General features: G+C 43.8%; 1 protein-coding gene across 1 annotated transcript in view; it reads right to left on the reverse strand.

Moving 5' to 3' along the window:
• Nucleotides 1-241: 241 nt before the first annotated feature.
• The window catches only part of LOC144798676 (ninjurin-1-like), a 366,520-nt gene continuing 344,939 nt past the window's right edge, over nucleotides 242-21,822 (reverse strand). The window contains exon 4 of the mRNA XM_078669658.1: nucleotides 242-740. Coding sequence (XP_078525784.1) covers nucleotides 593-740 — 148 coding nt within the window. The 3' untranslated portion in view covers nucleotides 242-592. The remainder of the gene's footprint in view (nucleotides 741-21,822) is intronic.

Here is a 21,822-nt window from a genome sequence, read left to right on the forward strand (position 1 = left end):
ATTGATTCACCATTTGCAGCCCTACAAACATTTATAGTGTCAGCAGACTTTACCTTTGACCTTCCTGGGTAGTAGGCGAGGTAAATGAGGCCAGAATATGGCTAGTGTACCAGTCGGTGAAAAAACCCCAGAATTGAGGGCATGTTCATTTGCGCACCTCTACCAAACCGTTAAATGGTGTTAATTAGATGACAATTTTTAAATAGACAGCTACAAAGCAGCATGGAATAACAAAAAATAATAATAATAATAATAATTTATTCAGCACCACCTTAACCCACATAATTTATGAACGCACAAATAAAACCGTGAAAAATGTAAGTAACCAAATAAGTCTATAGTCCTGATCTGAATGTACGTATGTATGTTGTTGCCAGAAAAATAATCCGAAAAACATCATGCCAGTATGTCAAACACAGGATTTAGTTCCCTCATCATCCGTGTGTAAAGCATGTATCCCTTATGTTATTCTACTGGGTTTGTAAGCAGAACTCCCGCTGTAAGAAGGCTTCATAACAAAAGGAGATTTCAAGGGCTGTGGGAGATGGTAGCACTTCCTGCCCTGAGCACGGCGCGTGCAGTCAACATCCTATCAGCATTCAGGACCGCTCTCTACAGCCAGGATGTGTTGCTCCTCGGGGGTTAAATGGGGTGAGGAGTACCAGAAGGCCGTGATGAACACGTTGACGGCCGTGATAACCAGGATTAACCCAGTCACAATGTTATTCAGCAGGTGAACTCTACAAGAAAGAAAAAAACACACAGAAAATTGATGAAAGCATTCCCACTGGTTAACAGTAGTGTTTTTCCCTCTTCACGTACAGCGTTTTCAAACAAGGGCGTAGAAGGTACTGAATTTTTAGGGGCTACAGAGGCAGCTTCCGAGATCCAAGTCCGGATCTGGAAGTCAGAGGATAAGGAGATTCGTTGAAAGTTGTAAATCAGGCAACAAAGTCATGAAAAAAACATGATAAAAGCTCTTAAAAATTAAACAACACGTATTTTTCGACATTTCTCAATGCCTCAGTTAAGTACATATACTTTCAACACTGATTTAAGTGACATTGCCACAGGTTTTCCAACATCTGTCAGTTAATCGTGTTCTCTATTTGCATGGCCTAAACGGTTGCTAAATGTGAAGCAAGACATTTTCTATAAACTGAGCTTTTTTTCTGCTCACAGATTCTGAAATTATTTTATTATGTATACCCTCAATCAGTGAAGTAATGGATGAGTGGGAAAGCTGAGTCCAGGCTTGCAGGTTGCCGGTGTCTAATTCAGACATCGTTCTCTCTTCTGTTTAACAGCAAAGGTCGGTGCTTTTTGTGTTCAGTTACTCCATGTTTTCGTGTTAGGACAAGATTTCAATAAATACACTTATCCCACCACAGGCAATATACAGACATACACGTGTGTGGTCACAAGAAGTGTGCTTTTCTGTTTTTAATATTTCCACAGATGCAGGAGATTAAACACAGTGAGAGAGCATGTCTATCTGAAGCTTTGCACGCATCATGTGAGTCTCACTGAAGAGCAGTAGTACCCTCAGCAACAAACTCAGTGGGCTTCAAGACCTCTTATTTCTAACATTTAATTATGGTCATTGCGGTGCTGTTGCTTGCCTAAAATCATTCTTATTCTTAAGTCAGGAAAGCTGGCATTAACATAGCATCTCCTGCCTTTCCTTCCTCTGCTGGCTTGCCTAACTTGACAAACAGAACGATTTTAGGAGAGGCTGAACACCTCAGTGACTGCAATTAAATAACAAAACAAAGAGGTCATAGAGCCCCCACAGACTTTGTTACTCAGGTTGCAGCACTTTAAGGAAACTTAGGCGATGTGCAGCATGGCTCGAGCCCAAAACAAGCTGAGCTTTCATGTGGCTACTGCTTGCCATCCATACTCCAATCTCATGCCCCAAGAACTGAAGAGGAGGCATTGACAAAGCCAAAAGGTTTCGCCTACGTGAGATATGTTGGCTTTGCTGATTTCTTTAAGCCATGTACTGGAACATCAAGTGGAGTAGAGTGGAGTGAAGTGGCATGGCATAGAGTAATATGGAGTGGTGTAGAATTGAGTAGAGTGGATTGGAGTGGTGTAGAGTGGCTTGGAGTAGTGTAGTGCCGTAGAGTGGTATAGAGTTGAGTTGCGTAGAGTGGAATGGCATAGAGTGGGATAGCATAGAGTAGAGTGGAGTGGTGTAGAGCAGAGAGGAATATTGTAGAGCGGCAAATAGTAGAGGTTAGTGGTGTAGAGTGCAGTGACATTGACTGGCTTGGCAAACTGTAGAATTGAGTAGAGTGAAGTGGGGTAGACTAGAGTGGTTTGGAGTAGAGTGGCATAGAGTGTAGTGTTGTAGAGTTCAGTGATGAAGAGTGGTGCAGAGTATTGTGGCATACAGTGCACTGGGATAGAGTGCAGTGGAGTTGAATGCTGTAAAATAGAGAGTCATAGAGTGCAGTGGCACAGAGTAGAGTGGTGCAAAGTATAGTAGAGTGGCATAGAGTAAAGTGCAGTGGTGTCTCAGAACTCCACTCCTGAGGCGGAAAGCCGGGAGTTAGCATTTTAGACTGTATAACTGTGTATTTTAACCTTTTAAATCGCTGATTTCCCTGCTGGCACCTTGATCGAGCAGCACACCGCCAAGCCGATTCTGGGCTGACGCGGTACACTGCTGCCAGGGCAACGCCGCCTTCCCAATCGGCGGACACGCCCACACGCGCTGGCCACGCCCCCTTCCTCTACAAAGAGCGCGCGCTGAGTAAGAGCGAGCGTTCTCAGAACTCCACTCCTGAGGCGGAAAGCCGGGAGTTAGCATTTTAGACTGTATAACTGTGTATTTTAACCTTTTAAATCGCTGATTTCCCTGCTGGCACCTTGATCGAGCAGCACACCGCCAAGCCGATTCTGGGCTGACGCGGTACACTGCTGCCAGGGCAACGCCGCCTTCCCAATCGGCGGACACGCCCACACGCGCTGGCCACGCCCCCTTCCTCTACAAAGAGCGCGCGCTGAGTAAGAGCGAGCGTTCTCAGAACTCCACTCCTGAGGCGGAAAGCCGGGAGTTAGCATTTTAGACTGTATAACTGTGTATTTTAACCTTTTAAATCGCTGATTTCCCTGCTGGCACCTTGATCGAGCAGCACACCGCCAAGCCGATTCTGGGCTGACGCGGTACACTGCTGCCAGGGCAACGCCGCCTTCCCAATCGGCGGACACGCCCACACGCGCTGGCCACGCCCCCTTCCTCTACAAAGAGCGCGCGCTGAGTAAGAGCGAGCGTTCTCAGAACTCCACTCCTGAGGCGGAAAGCCGGGAGTTAGCATTTTAGACTGTATAACTGTGTATTTTAACCTTTTAAATCGCTGATTTCCCTGCTGGCACCTTGATCGAGCAGCACACCGCCAAGCCGATTCTGGGCTGACGCGGTACACTGCTGCCAGGGCAACGCCGCCTTCCCAATCGGCGGACACGCCCACACGCGCTGGCCACGCCCCCTTCCTCTACAAAGAGCGCGCGCTGAGTAAGAGCGAGCGTTCTCAGAACTCCACTCCTGAGGCGGAAAGCCGGGAGTTAGCATTTTAGACTGTATAACTGTGTATTTTAACCTTTTAAATCGCTGATTTCCCTGCTGGCACCTTGATCGAGCAGCACACCGCCAAGCCGATTCTGGGCTGACGCGGTACACTGCTGCCAGGGCAACGCCGCCTTCCCAATCGGCGGACACGCCCACACGCGCTGGCCACACCCCCACTTCCAGGTCACTGCCAGCACAATAAATCATGTGCTGCAACCGGAAGCGCAGCGGACGAGCGCAGCGGGCGCGACGATTGCGCGCCGAAGGCGCGCATAAGGCAAGCTCGTCTGCGCTCGTCCGCGCCGAGGACGGGCCAACGGCCAACCCCCATGCGACTTCTACATCTCGACCTCCCACCCAAACGGTGAGACTAACCTATTCCACCATCGATCTAGTAAAACTCAGGCACTTCGCTACTCTACCCCATGCACCTCTGCATCTGGGCTATTCTAATCACATCCTAGGCCCTCTCCGATGTCCCACTTGTATCAATCTCACTGGGAAAGCTTCTACAAATGACCCTCCGTTGATCCAAGCAGCGTTAATAAACGCCAGATCTCTTCCGAAACACAAATTAGAAATCGCCGATCTCATCGACGCACACAAACTGGATCTCCTGTTCATAACCGAGACTTGGGGCGACGATGCCTCAGGTCCCGATTTCAGAGAAGCCACCCCCACCAATTACAATGTATGTAGACTAGACAGGCCTTTAAAAAGAGGCGGCGGCATCGCCATAATTTACAAAGACCGCTTTAAACTCACGACGAAACCATTTACCTGCCCAGAATACGAGTCTCTTATCTTTACACTATGTCTCTCAGCCAAATCATCCTTCAAGGGCATGCTGATGTATCGCCCTCCAGGGTCAAGAGCAAAGTTTTTAGCTAATATAGGCAGCGTAATCGAAGCTGCTGCGGACGCCCCTCACTTTACGCTACTAGGTGACTTCAATTTTCACCTTGAGACTCTGAACAACAACGACACTACGCAGCTTCTCACAGACCTTTCAGCTGCAGGCCTAATGCAACTAATAACCTCCCCTACGCACCAGGCAGGCCACACATTAGACGGCATCTTTACCAACAGCCCTCGGGTAAATATCACCCAAATAATTCCACTCATTTGGACAGACCATTCAGCCATTTGCTTTACAGTCCAAACAAACCCCATCAACCCTAGCTTTAATGCAACAGCTCCTTCATCTTACAGAGATTGGAAAAACATAAACCTAACTCAACTAGCACAGATGATACAAGATAACCATATTCCCAACGAGCATGACCCTACTAAAGCATCCTCCAACTACCTGACAAACCTAAACATGGCCTGCAACAAACTGGCACCGACAAAAACCTCCCACCGGAACAGGAAAATACCCTCAGCCCCATGGTTCACAGAAGCCCTGCGCATGCAAAAACAATACTGCAGGAACCTTGAAAGACAGTGGCGTCGCAATTACAGCCCTGCAGACAAAATCAACTATAAAAATGCCCTTTCCATCTATAAAAGATTGATAACCACTGAGAAAAGCCAATACTTCACCACTCAAATCAATCATGCAAAGAACTCGGCAGGAGAACTATTTCGGGTAGTCAATTCTCTATCCGACCCCCCTACTCCACGCATAGAAGGCTCCCAGGCACTGGCAGACTCCTTGGCCAGTTTCTTCGAGGAAAAAGTCAGCTCTATTTTCCAAACTTTCTCTCACTCAGCCCCCCGTTCCTCACCGGCGACACTCCCGATGGACACTCAGCCCACCTTAACAACCTTTACCCCTGTTGATCAGGACCACATTCAACGCCTGATAACCAGCATCAAATCTGGATCCCCCCTCGATCCCTGCCCCCCTTCTATTTTGAACCGCATCCCTGAAGCAATCTCCCCCGCACTGTCTACTATCTGCAACGCCATGTTCTTAACAGGCATTTACCCCACAGTCTGGAAGGAGGCTATCATTAAGCCACTGCTGAAAAAACCTACTCTGGATCCTCTCATCCCCGCAAGCTATAGGCCTATCGCTTGTCTCCCATTCCCAGCAAAGATCTTCGAAAAGTCCATGAACATCCAACTTTCGAAATTCATCAATGACAACAACTTGCTTGATGATACCCAGTTCGGGTTTAGACAAGGGCACGGGACGGAAACAGCACTCCTGAAAGCCGCAGACGAAATTAGAACAACCATGGATAAAGGCGGAGCGGCTATCCTGATACTCCTAGATCTCTCCGCTGCATTTGACACGGTCGATCATGTCACTCTGATCGACCGTGTCTCAGCCATGGGAATAGGAGGTACAGCTAAAGATCTGATTGTATCATTTCTCGCCAACCGCCCCCAGACTATCAAGATGGGCAATTTCACTTCCCAGACCTTTTCACTTCCCTGCGGCGTCCCTCAGGGTTCCTCGCTAAGTCCGACGCTTTTCAATATCTATGTTTCGGACTTAGCGAGGGTGATAAAATCTTATGGAATTGCCCTTACCACATACGCCGATGACACACAACTAGTACTATCGGTGTACAACAACGGAGCCAGTGTTGCAGCCAACTTTCAGGAGGGAATGAGGGCGATAAGCTCCTGGATGTCATCAAACTGCCTCAAACTCAACTCCGACAAAACGGAGGTGATGACGTTCGGGAGCTTACAGCCATCATGGTCCCCGCAGTGGTGGCCAGTTGAGTTGGGCTCCCCCCCCCAACCAGTGGTAAAGGTCCGCAACTTAGGAGTCACCTTTGACAATAAGTTGACCTTCCACCACCACGCCAATGCCATCGTATCATCCGCTTTTTACACCCTCAAAAAAATCAAGAAACTGCTCCCTTACTTACCACAGTCAGCCGGCAAAACTCTTATCAGTACTTTAGTCTTTTCAAGAACAGACTACTGTAACTCACTTCTTTTGAATGCCCAGGAAGGAGTTCTTAACAAACTACAGACCGTGCAAAACGCGGCAGCCAGAACCTTACTGTCCATTCCTAAATTCACATCCATCTCCCACCACATCAAAAAACTCCATTGGCTCCCAATCAGGAGTCGAATCAAATTTAAGGCTCTGTGTATAGCCTATAAGACCTTGAATAACCCTGGACCACGGTTTCTAAAAGAAGCACTCCGCCCTGCGGAGCAACGCAGAACTTTACGATCCTCGGCAGCCTTCTTGCTGAACGTCCCTCGGACAAGAAAGGCCACCTGGGGAGACAGATGCTTCACGACAGCCACAGCCAAACTGTGGAACACCCTCCCACTCCATATCAAATCCGCACCCACGCTTCTTACATTTCGGAAAAACCTTAAAACATGGCTCTTCTCCTCCTCCTAACTCCCCCGTCATACTTTAGTGAGCTCTGAGATCACCAGCGCCGAGACACCCGTATGGGTATTTGTGCGCTTTAAAAATTGCAAAAATAAATAAAAATAAATAAAAATACAGTGCAGTGTTGTAGAGTGTTCTGGCCTAGAGTACACTGGCATAGAGTGCAGTGGTATAGAGTAAAGTGGGGCAGAGTAGAGTCCCGTAGAGGCCAGTGGTGTAGAGTAGAATGGCCTACAGTGCTGTAGCACAGAGTAAAGTGGTGCAGAGAAGAGTAGAGTGGCATAGAGTGCAATGGCATAGCGGGCAGTGGCATAGAGTCCAGCGATTCAGAGTATAGTAATTTGCAGTGGCGTAGAGTGATGCGCACTAGAGTACAGTGGCGTAGAGTAGAGAGGTGCAGAGTAAAGTGCAGTGGCATAGAGTGGTGTAGAGTAGAGTGCAGCGGCATAGAATAGAGTGGTGAAGAGTAGAATGGTGCAGAGTAGAGTGTGTAGAATGCAGTGTCACAGCTTAGAGTAGCAAAGAGTGCAGTGGCATAGAGTAGAGAAGTGCAGAGTAGAGTGCAGTGGCGTAGAGTGGTGTAGAGTGCAGTGGTATATAGTGCAGTGGTGTAGAGTGTGGTGGCACAAAGTAGACTGGTGCAAAGTAGATTACAGTGGCATAGATTGTGGTGGTGTGTATAGCGGTACAAATAGAGTGCATTGGCATAGAGTGCCCTGGCAGAGGGTGCAGTCGTGTACAGTGCAGTGGTGCAGAGTGGAGTGCAATGGAATAGAGTGCAATGACGCAGAGTGCAGTGGCATAGAGTAGAGTACAGTGGGGTAGAGGTAAGTGGGCAAAGTAGTGTGTAGTGTTGTAAAGTAAAGTGGTATAGAGTGCAGTAGCATATAATGGAGAAGAGTAGAGTGAAGTACAGTGCAGTGGCATATAGTGCAGTGGCATAGTATACAGTGGTGCAGATTAAAGGACACTGGCACAGTGGCGTAGAGTGCAGTGATGTAGAGTAGAGTGGTGCAGAGTAGAGTGGTGTAGAGTGCAGTTGCATTGAGTATAGAGTTGCAGAGTAAAGTGCAGACGTGTAGACTGTAGTTGTGTAGGGTACAGTGGTGTATAGTACAGTGGTGTAGAGTGCAGTGGCCTAGAGTGGAGTGGTGCAGAGTATAGTGCAGTCAAGCTGAATGCAGTGCATAGAATAGACTGTTGCAGAGTAAAGTGCCGTGGAGCGCAGGGGCATACACTGCAGTGCAGTACAATGCAGTGGCGTGAAGTAGTGCAGAATAGAGTGTCACAGGGTGCAGTGGCCTAGACTAGAGAGGTGCAAAGTAGAGTACTATTAAATTTTATTTGTTTGATTACTTAAAATCTTACAAAAAGCAGGTAAAACATTTGCAGTTATATAAATGCTAAAAACTATCCATATGTTCAAATAATTTTCATCAATCTGACATAAAAGTCAATGGATTAAAATTGGATTTTTGGTTAATTCAATAGGTTCATATTCACACATCTCATAAATTAATCAAGTACAAGCTTCCAACTTTTTTTGGACCATAAATAGAAATTTAACAAAAGCTGAGTTCATTGCCAAGTCATCTGGGTTTAAGCTTGCCACTAGTGCCTGCCTACAAGTCCTAACGCCGCGTTCATTAAACATTTTCTTGAGTGTACTTTTTCTTTCCACTTTCAAGTCAGGACAAAGACACAATCAGTGTAAAATAGCTTCTTGACCTGACTTACATAGTCTACATAAGCAGTTTTCGTCTGATCTTTTCCATGGTGCCAAGTGGCATAAGCCCGGAAAGTGGCCAAACCTAGCATTCATAAAAACTTGCTTGTTTTTTTTTTTTACCTTGAAGTTTCCAGGTAAGTTTGAATTTTCTTTTTTTTTTTAAACCATTCACAATTGGCCATGCGTGCTTTCGTTTAACAAAAATGTCTTTGTCCTTTATCAAGGAGAGATAACCAGTTAGTTTATTTACCGCTTTTTTTAAACTTTCCTGCGCAACAGTGGTGTTCAGATAGGTGTTATACCAAACTCTTCAATTGCTAGATTTAAGTAAGAGCTGGCAGTTAGCGACCGGTTATTTTTTATTTCAAGTAACAGTAGACGAGACATTTCATTGTCATGATCGTTTTTTATTCTATTCCACACTTTCATTGTGTTCCCTTTCCTTGCACAACATTGGTTGTTTAGCCCAAATTCCAATCGCACGTGGGCTTGAGAAGCATTCTTAGGAAGAGAAAATAAGATACTGTACGTTTTAGCAACTGAGGTGTTAATGATGTCTGCGTCTTTTCCGTTGAACACCTCACTGCCATACGTTAGAGTTGGCAGTAATTTTGCTGCAATTGTTTTTAATAAAGGGCGATTGGACAAGTCTCCAATGGTTCTCTGAATTGATCTAAATGCACCAATGAGGGTGTTTGCTTTCCTTTTAATGTCGAGTTTTTGAGTATTGAACTTGCCGTTATCATTGAACGTTACTCCCAGGTACTTATATTCCGCTACTCGCTCCAATTTTTTTCCATGCAGGATCCATTTGTGTGCGTGTGTTGTTCGTTTGTTTTTTGTAATTACCATCACCTTGGTTTTGGCTTCATTTATGTGCATACCGTTTGCCTCAGAATACTTAGAGATGCCATCAATCAGTTGTTGCATCCCCACCTTTGTACAACTTAAGAGTATGACATCATTCGCGTATAGTAGACTCGATATCTGAGTTTGAGCTAACCTTGGGGGGGTGGGCATTAATTGTATTTAATTCGGTGGTAAGGTCAGCTAAAAATAAATTAAAAAGTAAGGGAGCCAACACCCATCCCTGTTTGAGTCCACTCGATGTTGGAATTATTTTGGTCAATGTTGAGCCATTACCCGTCCTAACTCTAACCCAGGTTTCGGAGTGCAAGAGCTTAATCATCTTTAGTAGGTTTTCTGATATACCTTGTTTATTTAGTTTGACCCATAAAAGTTCTCTATCAACACAATCGAAGGCAGATTTAAAGTCTACGAAACACAGATATAAAGGTTGTTTAGCTAACATTGCTTTTTCGATTAATATTGTTAATGTTAAAAGTAGAGTAGAGTGGTGTAGAGTGTGATGTTGTAGAGTAGAGTGCAGTGGTGTATAGTGCAGTGATGTGGAGTGCAGTGGAGTGGCATAGAGTGTAGTGGGGTAGAGTAAAGTGAAGCAGAGTAGAGTGGTGCAGAATAGCGTACAGTGGCATAGAGTGTAGTAAAATAGAGTATACAGGTGCAGAGTGGAGGAGAGTGGTGTAGAGTGCAGTGGTACAGAGTAGAGTGGCATAGAGTGCAGTGGTGCAGAGTAGGGTACAGTGGCATAGAGTGCAGTGCCAGAGAGTAGAGTGTTGCAGAGCAGAGTGGTGCAGAGTGCAGCTTCGCAGAGTAGAGTGGTGAAGAGTGCAGTGGTATAGAGAACCAAAGGCATAGAGTCCAATGGCATAGAGTACAGTGGCGTAGATTGCAGTTGCACAGAGTGCAGTGGTGCAGAGTAGATTACAGTGGCATAGACTGCAGTGGCATAGAAACAGTGGTATACAGTGCAATGGTGTAGAGTACAGTGCACTGGTCTAGAGTAGAGTTGTGCAGAGTAGAGGGCAGTGGCATAGAGAGCAGTGGGTAGAGTAGAGTGGTGCAGAGTAGAGTGTCATAGAGTGCTGTTGCATGCAGTGCAGTGGCCTAGAGTAGAGTGGCCAAGAGTAGAGTAGAGTGGTGTAGAGTGCAGTTGTTTAGTGTGCAGTGGTGCAGAGTAGAGTGCAGTGGTATACAGTAGAGTGGTGCAGAGTAAAGCGGCTTCGAGTGCAGGCATTGAATGCAGTGGCCTACAGTAAAGTGGTATGGTGTAAAGTGCAGTGGCATAGAGAAGAGTGCTGCAGAGTAGATTGTTGTAGATTGCAGTGGCATAGAATGCAGTGGCATAGAGTAGAATTGTGAAGAGTAGAGGGGCATAGAGTACAGTGAAAATAGGGTAGAGTGCTGCAAAGTAGAACGCAGTGACATAGAGTGCAGTGGTGTAGAAAGCAGTGGCATAGAGAAGAGTGGTGCACAGCAAAATGCAGTGGCATAGAGTGCAGTAGCGTAGAGTTCAATGTCCTAGAGCAGAGTGGTGAAGAGTAAAGTTCTATGGCTTCTATGGCATAGAGTACAGGGTAGGGATGGGGAGCAACATAGAAGAGAGCTGGATGGGAAGGAATAGAAGCTACATGGATGAAGTTATGGGAGATGGGCTGAAAGCATAAGCACTCATATCTTAAACACAAATAAAAAAGGAGCTCCAAAAAGCAGTGGATGGACATAAATACTTAGTCCATGCTCCAGGGGAGGGCTAAACACAAGAAGAGGACATGACAGTTGCATGCCGTGACAAACAGAGATGAAGGGAATGAGAGTGACACTGAAGCTGACAAATGGTAAGCTAGGGACAGGCTGTATGCCCACTGTACATAAACAACGTGTCTCGCAGAGAAGGTGCATGTGCAGTCTAGGCAAAACCTACAAAAGCATCAACCTTTGATGTAAAACAGGAGAGTGAAATAATTATCCCATCTAGTGGCTGAATTGCCCAAGGAGAAAGCAAAAAACACTGGTTTCAATAACACCTTGTCAAATATCTCTATTGTGTTTGATTGTATAGACTATATTATTGTCCCATGTATAATAAGAATCTAGGCAATACATAGCGTGCATGTTATAACTGACTTTCCTCTTAGCTCACTAACGGCATTGGCGTCAGGGAAGGGGGGCATGAATGTTTCTAAGTTCATCTTAAAAAACTGTCACTTTTAATAAATGCCTGTCAATGTAGTAAATCTGATATACTAAGGTGAAATGCTTCCATATGTTAAAGAAATATGGTATTAAGAATTTTGTTAAGACTTTGGTATTTTGTTGCACAAATTACACAGCAAACATTTGTATGGCTTGGCTCATTAAATTAAACCCCTTGACTTTGCTCCGACTCAGCTCTCCCTGATACTTTGTTGGCTCACCCACCTATATTGCTGCATCACAAAGTGCAAAATAAACATTTGCCTTTCCCCTGTGCTTTTAGCAAGATGAAAACAGTGGAGGTGGTGCCTCTAAAAAGGGTGTTGCCAAATAGGAACATCTAGGAAAACTGTCCTATTAACTGTGTGACCTAAAGCGTAAATACTCGAATCCTATGCTTTACACAGCACTGCATCTGATCAGCAGACCAGTATTTGGGTACCTCTTTTTGAGCTTTCTGTTTGTGAATTCAGGCATATTATCCACTTTACTTCACTTTCCCCTGCAATCACCCACTCTACATAAGTCACACCGTTTTTCCCCCAAACCTCTCTTTTAGAACTTTTTCCATATGCATCCCTCACATCTTCTCACTCTGAAAGCACTTCCACAAATTTCTCCTTCACCACTAATGCAGACACACAGGCACATTTTCTCCTCACCTTTAATCACAACATTGAATTTTTTTTGTTGGCACCGTCAATATTTTAACAGCTGCGTATACCTCCGTAACACACGTCCTATTCCTATGCAATGAAAATTATTATTGTCACAAATGCAGGGGTGGCTGGCATGGCTCGTGGGTGAAGTGGCGGGTGCAGGGGCCACGAGGGTCGTGGGGGTGTCGCGCGGGGGGGGGGGGGGTGAGCTGGGTTTAGAATTGAAAAAAAAATGCTTACCTCGAGGTTGGGTCCTGTGTTCTCTGCTCCCCTGAGTCCGCTTCCAGGAACAGGAAGCAGGCAGCCAGGTTGGAGTGCCGTGACACAATGCACAGCCAGGGGCTGTAGGGGTGGAAATGTTCTCTTTGTAGGCTATAATGCAGCCTGCATGTAGAACAGGGAAGTGCGCATGACTGCTTTGGGCAGCCCTAGAGTGCCGACCAAACAGTCACTGCGCACTTGAGTGGGCAAACCACCCCGCCCCTGCCCTGCTTCCCTGAGCAGAGCAGCCCCACCTACTCTCCCGCTGGCAAAGGAAACATTACATGATATTAACAAAAAGTTAATATCATGTTATGCTTCCTCTTCTTGTACTGCTTGAAAGCAGTGGGGCGACGCTCCTCCGTCATAGCGTAGGAGCAGCCACTGCACAAATGTGAATGTTGCTCTGCAAAGATGCCAAAGACTTGATCAGCAAGCTTTCTCTACACCTTGTGACCAATTGAATGGCACTGTGAGAAACTCACACTTCCTTCATCACTAAGTCCTGAACTCTCATTCGTGCTCACTCATGAAGAACCATCCTCGTCCTTGACTCATTCAGACTCCATGACTCAGATCCCTGAGACTCTTATGCTGCATGAAAAATGAAACCACAAAAACACAAGATCTGGACAATGGAATTTTTCTTAGGGAATGTAAAATGAAGTAAAACAGTAACTGCTTGGCTGACTTGGATTACCCAAAGGGGTTTAAGATCAAGAGTGAGAAATCAATCACTGTTTTTGCCTGTTATATTGAGGACTTGAATATAGGGCCCATTAGGAAATCAGTGGCATGACCTTTAAAACCTAAAGTCCTGCCTTTGCCACCTGGTAAATCGCATAATTGTGTGATTAAAAGTCTGCATAGGGCACACAATGATTTTACTGCATCTTATGCTCTTTTTGTTCCTGAAAACTGGTATATAGGGAGGAAAACCCTTGTGGAAACAGTTTAACAGTCATAGTTTACCTATTAATTTAATGTGGACACTCAACGAGCCCACAAGTGTCATATGTGAGTGGAGTCATGTTACATCTCTACCACACTCAACTTCCAACACTGAGTGGTTCATTACAGATTGCGCTGTCATTTAAGTTATGCTAGGGGGCAGAATGTAAGGGGGCAATCCGCCTGCCATCCGCACCTATATTCCCCCCGCCGTATTAGGATGGTGGGGGGGACCGCGGTGAACGGAAAGACCGTCCGCCGCTTTTCCGCCCCGGTCGCAAGGCGACCGGGGCGGAAAGGGTTTAATATGGTGGCGGTGTCTAATAGACGCCGCCAGCCATATTATGATGGGCTGCTGTGGATGCCTTTCCGCGGCGGCGATGCCGCCACGGAAAGGCATGCGGTCTTTACTCTGGGGGCCCCCTGCGGGCCCCCAGAGTGAAGGAGAGGTGGGGGGTGCACACAGGGGGTACCTGTGGTACCCCCTGCATTTGCATAGACACCACGCGGTGCTTGCCGCTTTGTCTATGCAAATGCATTATTGCATTTTTAGCATTGTGGCGGGCGGTGCTGAGAGCACTGCCCGCCACAATGCTAAAAATGCAGGATGTGCCAGCCACTGTGGCGGGCACATCCTAATACCCCCCACGGGACCCCCGCCCTTATGGTGGGCGGTCCCAATCCCCGAGGATGGCGGGCGAGCAAAGTCCGCCCGCCATCCTAATGACCCCCTATGTCGGGACCAGGTCCAAACTTCCAGCAAAAGTTCGGGAGCACCTGTGCGGTAGCCGAGTGCTGAGGGTCTTGGAACTGGTGCACAAAGACGAATGGGGTCACTTGAAAATTGACTACACAGGTGGACTTGCAGGCAAGTGCCGTGCATCTCTATGGAGGGGGGAGGTTGTAAGGGCCTGGGGACAATGGGAGCAGAGCTGGTTAGTCAGTAATGTGGCCGGTGGGGCCAGGTGCAGAGCGAACAGGTCAGCCAGGCGTCTTGCATCTTTAGGTCCTCGTGGTCAGGAGCAGGCAACTTGTAAAGGCGATCTCAGGATGGCTGGGTCACTCAGGAAGTGGATCTCAGGTGTCTCCACATCCTTTGATGGGTGCTTACTTCTGGTGCTTGGGCCGGATTGGACTCTGCTTCTTGGGTTTCACTGTAGGGGGACCGGTACCCAGGGTATTGTTACAACTCAGCTCTGGTAAGACCAGGTTCCTCCAAACTGCGCGGTCGCTCCAGCGTGGTTTAAATAGTGCAGAGTAAGGGGCTAGACCGTTGACCCCAGTGCAGTTTGGACCCACTCTGACATACGGGAACCACTGGGGTTGAGCAAAGAAACTAAATTGTAAGCACAGTAATAAAATCACTATGATAAAACACCTAAAAGATAGACTTTAAAAAGGTATTCAATTTATAGACCAACATGTGCAAAAACGCAACTGTAGAGCATTTAGCAGCAGTACATCGGGCTCGGTATCCCTACCACATACACGCTGCGGGGTCGCTCCAGCGTGGTTTAAATATTGGAGAGTAAAGGGCTAGACCGTCAACCCCAGTGCAGTGCGGACCTGCTCTGTCATACGTGTACCGCTGGGGTCGAGCAAAGAAAATAAATTGTAAGCACAGTAATAAAATCACTATGATAAAACACCTAAAAGAAAGACTTTAAAAAGGTATTCAATTAATAGACCAAACATGTACAAAAATGCCAAAACGCAGCTAAGTGTAGAGCATTTAGCAGCAGTACATCGGGCTCGGTATCCCTACCACATACACACATGTTCACCAGACAGATCCTCAATGTTAATGGTACACATGTACGAATCCTATACATAAAAGGAAAATATTTCGTAATCGAATAACTAATCATCTCTTAAAACAAATTGTACACAGCTCAAGTATGGACAGAACAATAATAAAATGATATTCTATGTCGTTTGCATCCTCCGGTACATTCAGGTGTCTCGTATTTCCCATAAACCACAGTCAGTATGAGACATAAGCCCTATGTATACTGTACCGCAAGCTCGCATTCTCCAGTGCTAACACGGATCACTGACATAATATCGAATACACAAATATAGAATTACCAAAATATCGAAGAAAAAATATAGAATGCAAAAATATTGAATTCCTATCTACAAACAGGTAAGTAAAAAAATATTGAATCAAAAATATAGTTAAAAAAAATATAGGGGCATATTACCAAGGGCCTTATCGCCGCTTTAAGGGGAATTTTTCCCACTAAAGCGGCGATAATTTTATCACCCTATTACCTAGCTGTCGCTAACACCAGTTAGCGACAGCTAATAGGCGATAGCGGGCATTTAGGGGCCCACTATGCATGTCAGCGATAATTATCGCTAATGACATGCAAAGTGGGCGTGCCAAGATGTTAGCGACTGGAAACAGTCACTAACATCGCTATCACCTATTACCAACTTTTGGAAATAATCGCGCGATTATCTCCAAAAGCTAACGCCTGCCCAGAGCAGTTCTTAGCCATGTTATCCAATGGAAGGTGGATAACATGCCTAAGAGCATTGTCACGATAATGCATGAATATCGCTGATTTTACAGTGATATTCATGCATTTGCCACGATTTTTACCGCTTTTGAGATAAACCTTGATAATATCAAGGTATCTCAGCGGTAAAAATCGTCGGAGCGCGGCGATATTTTAATACCCGCTAACCAAGCTTAGCGATAATTATCACTATAGCTTGGTAAAATGCCCAATAGTTAGTCAAAATATCGACTTTTTTTAAATGTCTTAAAATTAATTTAAAAATCATGAAATAATAAATATAATTAACTAAAACATACTTAAAAATACTTAAATAACATTAAAATTATTAAACAATTAATTTAAGTTAAAAGAAACATTCCATTTTCTTTTTTAAGTCATATATATATATATATATATATATATATATTACCTACTGGCGGCCGCCAGTAGGTATATATAGTTAGGATTTTTTCTCTATGGGATTTTTGAAAATTCTATGTCTAATAACTTTGGCGTTTGTGGACGGAATTGGCTGAAATTTTCAGGAAAATTGAACATTTTGTTTCTGAGCAGCCCCTGAAAATTTGGGGGGGGTTCGTCAAGGGGGGGCCTAGAAAAAAGGGGGGTCCCAAAACGCGTTTTTCCCATGTTAATTTCCATAGGGCGGTTGGCCTCACTTTTAGCCCGAACGGCTGAATGGATTTGCACGAAACTTGGCAAAATTGTAGGGACTGGTAGCCCGATGTGCCTTTGCTAGGTCTCAATATATGTGCTCCAGTGGATTTTGAGAAATTAACGTTCAAAAAAATATATATATCTGTAAGCGCGCTCCGGGCAGCGCCCCGGTTCGCGTACCTGACGCGTAACGGAACTTCGCAAAGCGAAGCTGATTGGCTCTCCGGTGTCTGTCAACATTCTAAACAGTCCGGAGCGGCCGCCATCTTGTCTCTCGGTAGGATCGAGAGACAAGAGGAGGCCAAAACAAAGGGGGAAATGACCATAAGGGGGCATAGTAGATCCTTCCTGACCCCCTAGGTTTGATGTGGAGGCTTTAAAAGGGCCCCGCGGGGCAAAAAAAAATAAAAACAAATTTGTTTTTTTTGCGTGGGTAGCGCCCGGTACGCGCACCGGGAAGCGGTCCGGGGAGCGTACTATAAGGAAAAAAGAATGATAGACTATGATATTTTGAAATATTGTATGTTTATTGATTGTTCTTTTTGTTGTTTTTTTAATTTTTTTTATTTAAGTAGCAGTATTAATGATTATTAAATATAAATGGATTTTTGGAATTGTGCACAGTATACTATAAGTCTGACTTTACATTATAATCAATTTGGTACTAGTTTATGAATTACATATAAAAATGATTAAAGACTCAAACAATTTTTTAATATTAAATATAATTTTATTTTTCTGATTCTTTTTCAAAATTTAATAGAACGTCTAACATTTGACTGTCCGATATGTCCTCTTGTTGAGTGAACATAACTTCCCACATTTGACCGTCATCATAATGAAGTAAATATTCCACAGATTCTACACATTGTAGAAGTTCATGGTCTTGTGATTCATCCATGAATTCCAAGTCAATGGGTTCAATTATTTCCTCATTATATATATATATATATATATATATATATATATTTCCCATGCAATTTTCCATAGGGCGGTTGGCCTCACTTTTAGCTCGAATGGCTGAATGGATTTCCACGAAACTTGGCAAAATTGTAGGGACTGGTAGCCCAATGTGCCTTTGCTAGGTCTCAATATATGTGTTCCAGTGGATTTTGAGAAATTAACGTTCAAAAAAATATATATATCTGTAAGCGCGCTCCGGGCAGCGCCCCGGTTCGCGTACCTGACGCGTAACGGAACTTCGCGAAGCGAAGCTGATTGGCTCTCTGGTGTCTGTCAACATTCTAAACAGTCCGGAGCGGCCGCCATCTTGTCTCTCGGTAGGATCGAGAAAACCGAAGGGGGAAATGAAGGAAAGGGGGCAAGGTAGACCCCTCCTGACCCCCTAGGATTGATGAGGGGGATATTAAAGTGCCCGTGGGGCAAAAAATTTTTTTTGCGATTTTTCGCCATAGAGGCGCGTCCCGGTACGCGAACCGGGAAGCTAACTGGCAGTGTAACGTGAGTCCGCCATCTTGTGTTTTTGGAGCGTCCGGTTCGCGTACCGGGTAGCGTCCCGGTAAGCGTAACAAGAGAAACATTAAAAAAAAAAATTAATGGAATAGATTATCAAGAAAACTTTGAAAAATTGTAGGGACTGTTTGTTTGATGTGCCTTTGCAAGGCCTCAAGATATGTGCACGTGTGGATTTTGTCTAATTAAGGTTAAAAATATATATATATCTGTAAGCGTGCTCCGGCGCGCTTACGTTACCGGTTTTGTTTGCGCTGCAGAGCCGATACGTCACGGTTATGCGACGCGTCATGAGGCATCTCACGTGGCTACGTGATACGTCACGTGATAAAGAATATATTTTACAGATATAGATATTAGCTTTTAAAAAACCATTGAAATTCACTGAAAAAACCATAGGTTATAGACCATATATAGTTAGGAATTAGCATTTACAAAACCTTGAAAATTCACTGAAAAAACCATAGGTTATAGACCATATATAGTTAGGAATTAGCATTTACAAAACCTTATTTTACTCACACAAAACCATTGAAATTCCATATATAGTTAGTTGCACTAACTATATATCGCGCACCCGCAATCCACTGCTGATGATGTCACATATTACTTCATTCATGACATGGTCAGTGACATCACTGATGACATCACTGATAACAACATCCAGTGACTGTATGTTTCTGTAAAGTTAAAATATGTCTTACATATTGAAGAATGAGTGGATGTATAAGTGTCTGGATGAAGGATTTAGTAGGTGCATGACTGACTGTATGAGTGAGTGATTAAATGTGTCTCACTGAGTGCATGGGTTAGTGACTAAACTGTCTTACTTTGTGCATCAATATATCTTTTGTTCTGTAAACTGCTGCATGTGTTGATCAGTAGCTATATGAGTAACTACATGGGTTATTGATTGGTTGCCCATGTATTTGTATGGGAGACTGAGTGTGTGTGTGGGTGTCTGGGAGGTGTATGACTCTGTGCATAGATGTGTGAGCAGTTGATTCACTAGATGTATGGGTTCAAAGTGCATGTGGAAACAGCTGTATGGGCGGTTGACTGTGTGCATGAGTGTATGGGTGAGTGAATGGATATCTCAGTGCTACATGTCAAAGTAAGTACATATGTAAAACACAGTACATGTGAGAGTTGACATATATAAATAACTGCATAAGAGCCAGTGAATGTGTGAGTGGCTGTATGGATCATTGTGAACTTGTATCCGGGATTGTATAAGAGAGTAAATATGTGTTAGTATGTGTTTGAATAAGTAAGGTGTGTATAACTGTATAGTTGAGAAAATGGAGGTGTGATTGATTCTTTGCATGACTGACTAGGTGTGTGTGTAACTTCATGGATGAGTGACAGTCTGTGAGTGTCTGTTTACACTGAGTGTATCTAAGGTTATATTAGAGTCTGAAGAAGTTCATCGTATTATCACATGAATGATGTCATCAGTGATGTGATCAGTAATGTCAAATGAGATGTCATCAGTGATGTCATCAGTGATGTCATTTGAGATGTCATCAGTGATGTCATCAGTGATGTCATTTGAGATGTCATCAGTGATGTCATCAGTGATGTCATTTGAGATGTCATCAGTGATGTCATCAGTGATGTCACTGACCATGTCATGAATGATGTAATATGTGACATCATCAGCAGTGGATTGCGGGTGCGCGATATATAGTCAGTGCAACTAACTATATATGGAATTTCAATGGTTTTGTGTGAGTAAAATAAGGTTTTGTAAATGCTAATTCCTAACTATATATGGTCTATAACCTATGGTTTTTTCAGTGAATATATATATATATATATATATATATATATATATTCACTGAAAAAACCATAGGTTATAGACCATATATAGTTAGGAATTAGCATTTACAAAACCTTATTTTACTCACACAAAACCATTGAAATTCCATATATAGTTAGTATATATATATATATATATATATATATTCACTGAAAAAACCATAGGTTATAGACCATATATAGTTAGGAATTAGCATTTAAAAAACCTTCTTTTACTCACACAAAACCATTGAAATTCCATATATAGTTAGTTGCACTAACTATATATCGCGCACCCGCAATCCACTGCTGATCATGTCACATATTACATCATTCATGACATGGTCAGTGACATCACTGATGACATCACTGATGACATCTCAAATGACATCACTGATGACATCACTGATGACAACATCCAGTGACTGTATGTTTCTGTAAAGTTAAAATATGTCTTACATATTGAAGAATGAGTGGATGTATAAGTGTCTGGATGAAGGATTTAGTAGGTGCGTGACTGACTGTATGAGTGAGTGATTAAATGTGTCTCACTGAATGCATGGGTTAGTGACTAAACTGTCTTAATTTGTGCATCATTATGTCTGTTGTTCTGTAAACTGCTGCATGTGTTGATCATTAGCTATACGAGAGGCTATATGTGTTATTAATTGGTTGCCCAAGTATTTATATGGGAGATTGAGTTTGTGTGGGGGTGGCTGGAAGGTGTGTGACTCTATGCATAGATGTGTGAGCAGTTTATTCACTAGGTGTATGAGTTCAAGAGTGCATGTGGAAACAGCTACATAGGCAGTTGACTGTGTGCATGAGTGAATGGATATCTCAATGCTACATGTCATAGTAAGTACATATGTAAAACACAGTACATGTGAGAGTTGGCATATATAAATAACTGTGCATGAGAGCCACTGAATGAGTGAGTGGTTGTATCGATCATTGTGAACTTGTATCAGGGATTGTATAAGAGAGTAAATATGTGTTAGTATATGTTTCAATAAGTAAGGTGTGTTTAACTGTATAGTTGAAGAAATGGAGGTGAGATTGTTTCTTTGCATGACTGACTGGGTGTGTGAGTAACTCCATGGATGAGTGGCAGTGTGTGAGTGTCTGTATACACTGAGTGTATCTAAGGTTATATTAGAGTCTGAAGAGGTTTATCGTATTAGCACAAGAATGATGTCATTTGAGATGTCATCAGTGATGTCACTGACCATGTCATGAATGATGTAATATGTGACATGATCAGCAGTGGATTGCGGGTGCGCGATATATAGTTAGTGCAACTAACTATATATGGAATTTCAATGGTTTTGTGTGAGTAAAAGAAGGTTTTTTAAATGCTAATTCCTAACTATATATGGTCTATAACCTATGGTTTTTTCAGTGAATTTTCAAGGTTTTGTAAATGCTAATTCCTAACTATATATGGTCTATAACCTATGGTTTTTTCAGTGAATTTCAATGGTTTTTTAATAGCAAATATCATAAGCTGTCGAATGTCAAGTACGTGGTAAGTGAAAACATTTTCGCGTTTATGCACACTGATCTGCTTTGAATGGTGCCCCCCCCTCATTTCTATTAGGAGTACTCTCTCTTTGCAGATAGTGAAAGGTAGTTAACGCAGGCCTTTGCCCCCGTTGTAATCCGTCGTGCCTGCTTCTCTCTCCATTTGATTGATTGTTATCCAAGTATTTACTGTTTTAGAATTAGTTCTCTTTGGTTCATTCTCTATTTACAAACAAACACAGAGTCGCAATACTCTGTTTAGTCTTTGCAGATAACGAAAAATCGTGTAAAAA

Source organism: Lissotriton helveticus, chromosome 12, assembly GCF_964261635.1.
Source record: "Lissotriton helveticus chromosome 12, aLisHel1.1, whole genome shotgun sequence".
Taxonomy (NCBI): Eukaryota; Metazoa; Chordata; class Amphibia; order Caudata; family Salamandridae; genus Lissotriton; species Lissotriton helveticus.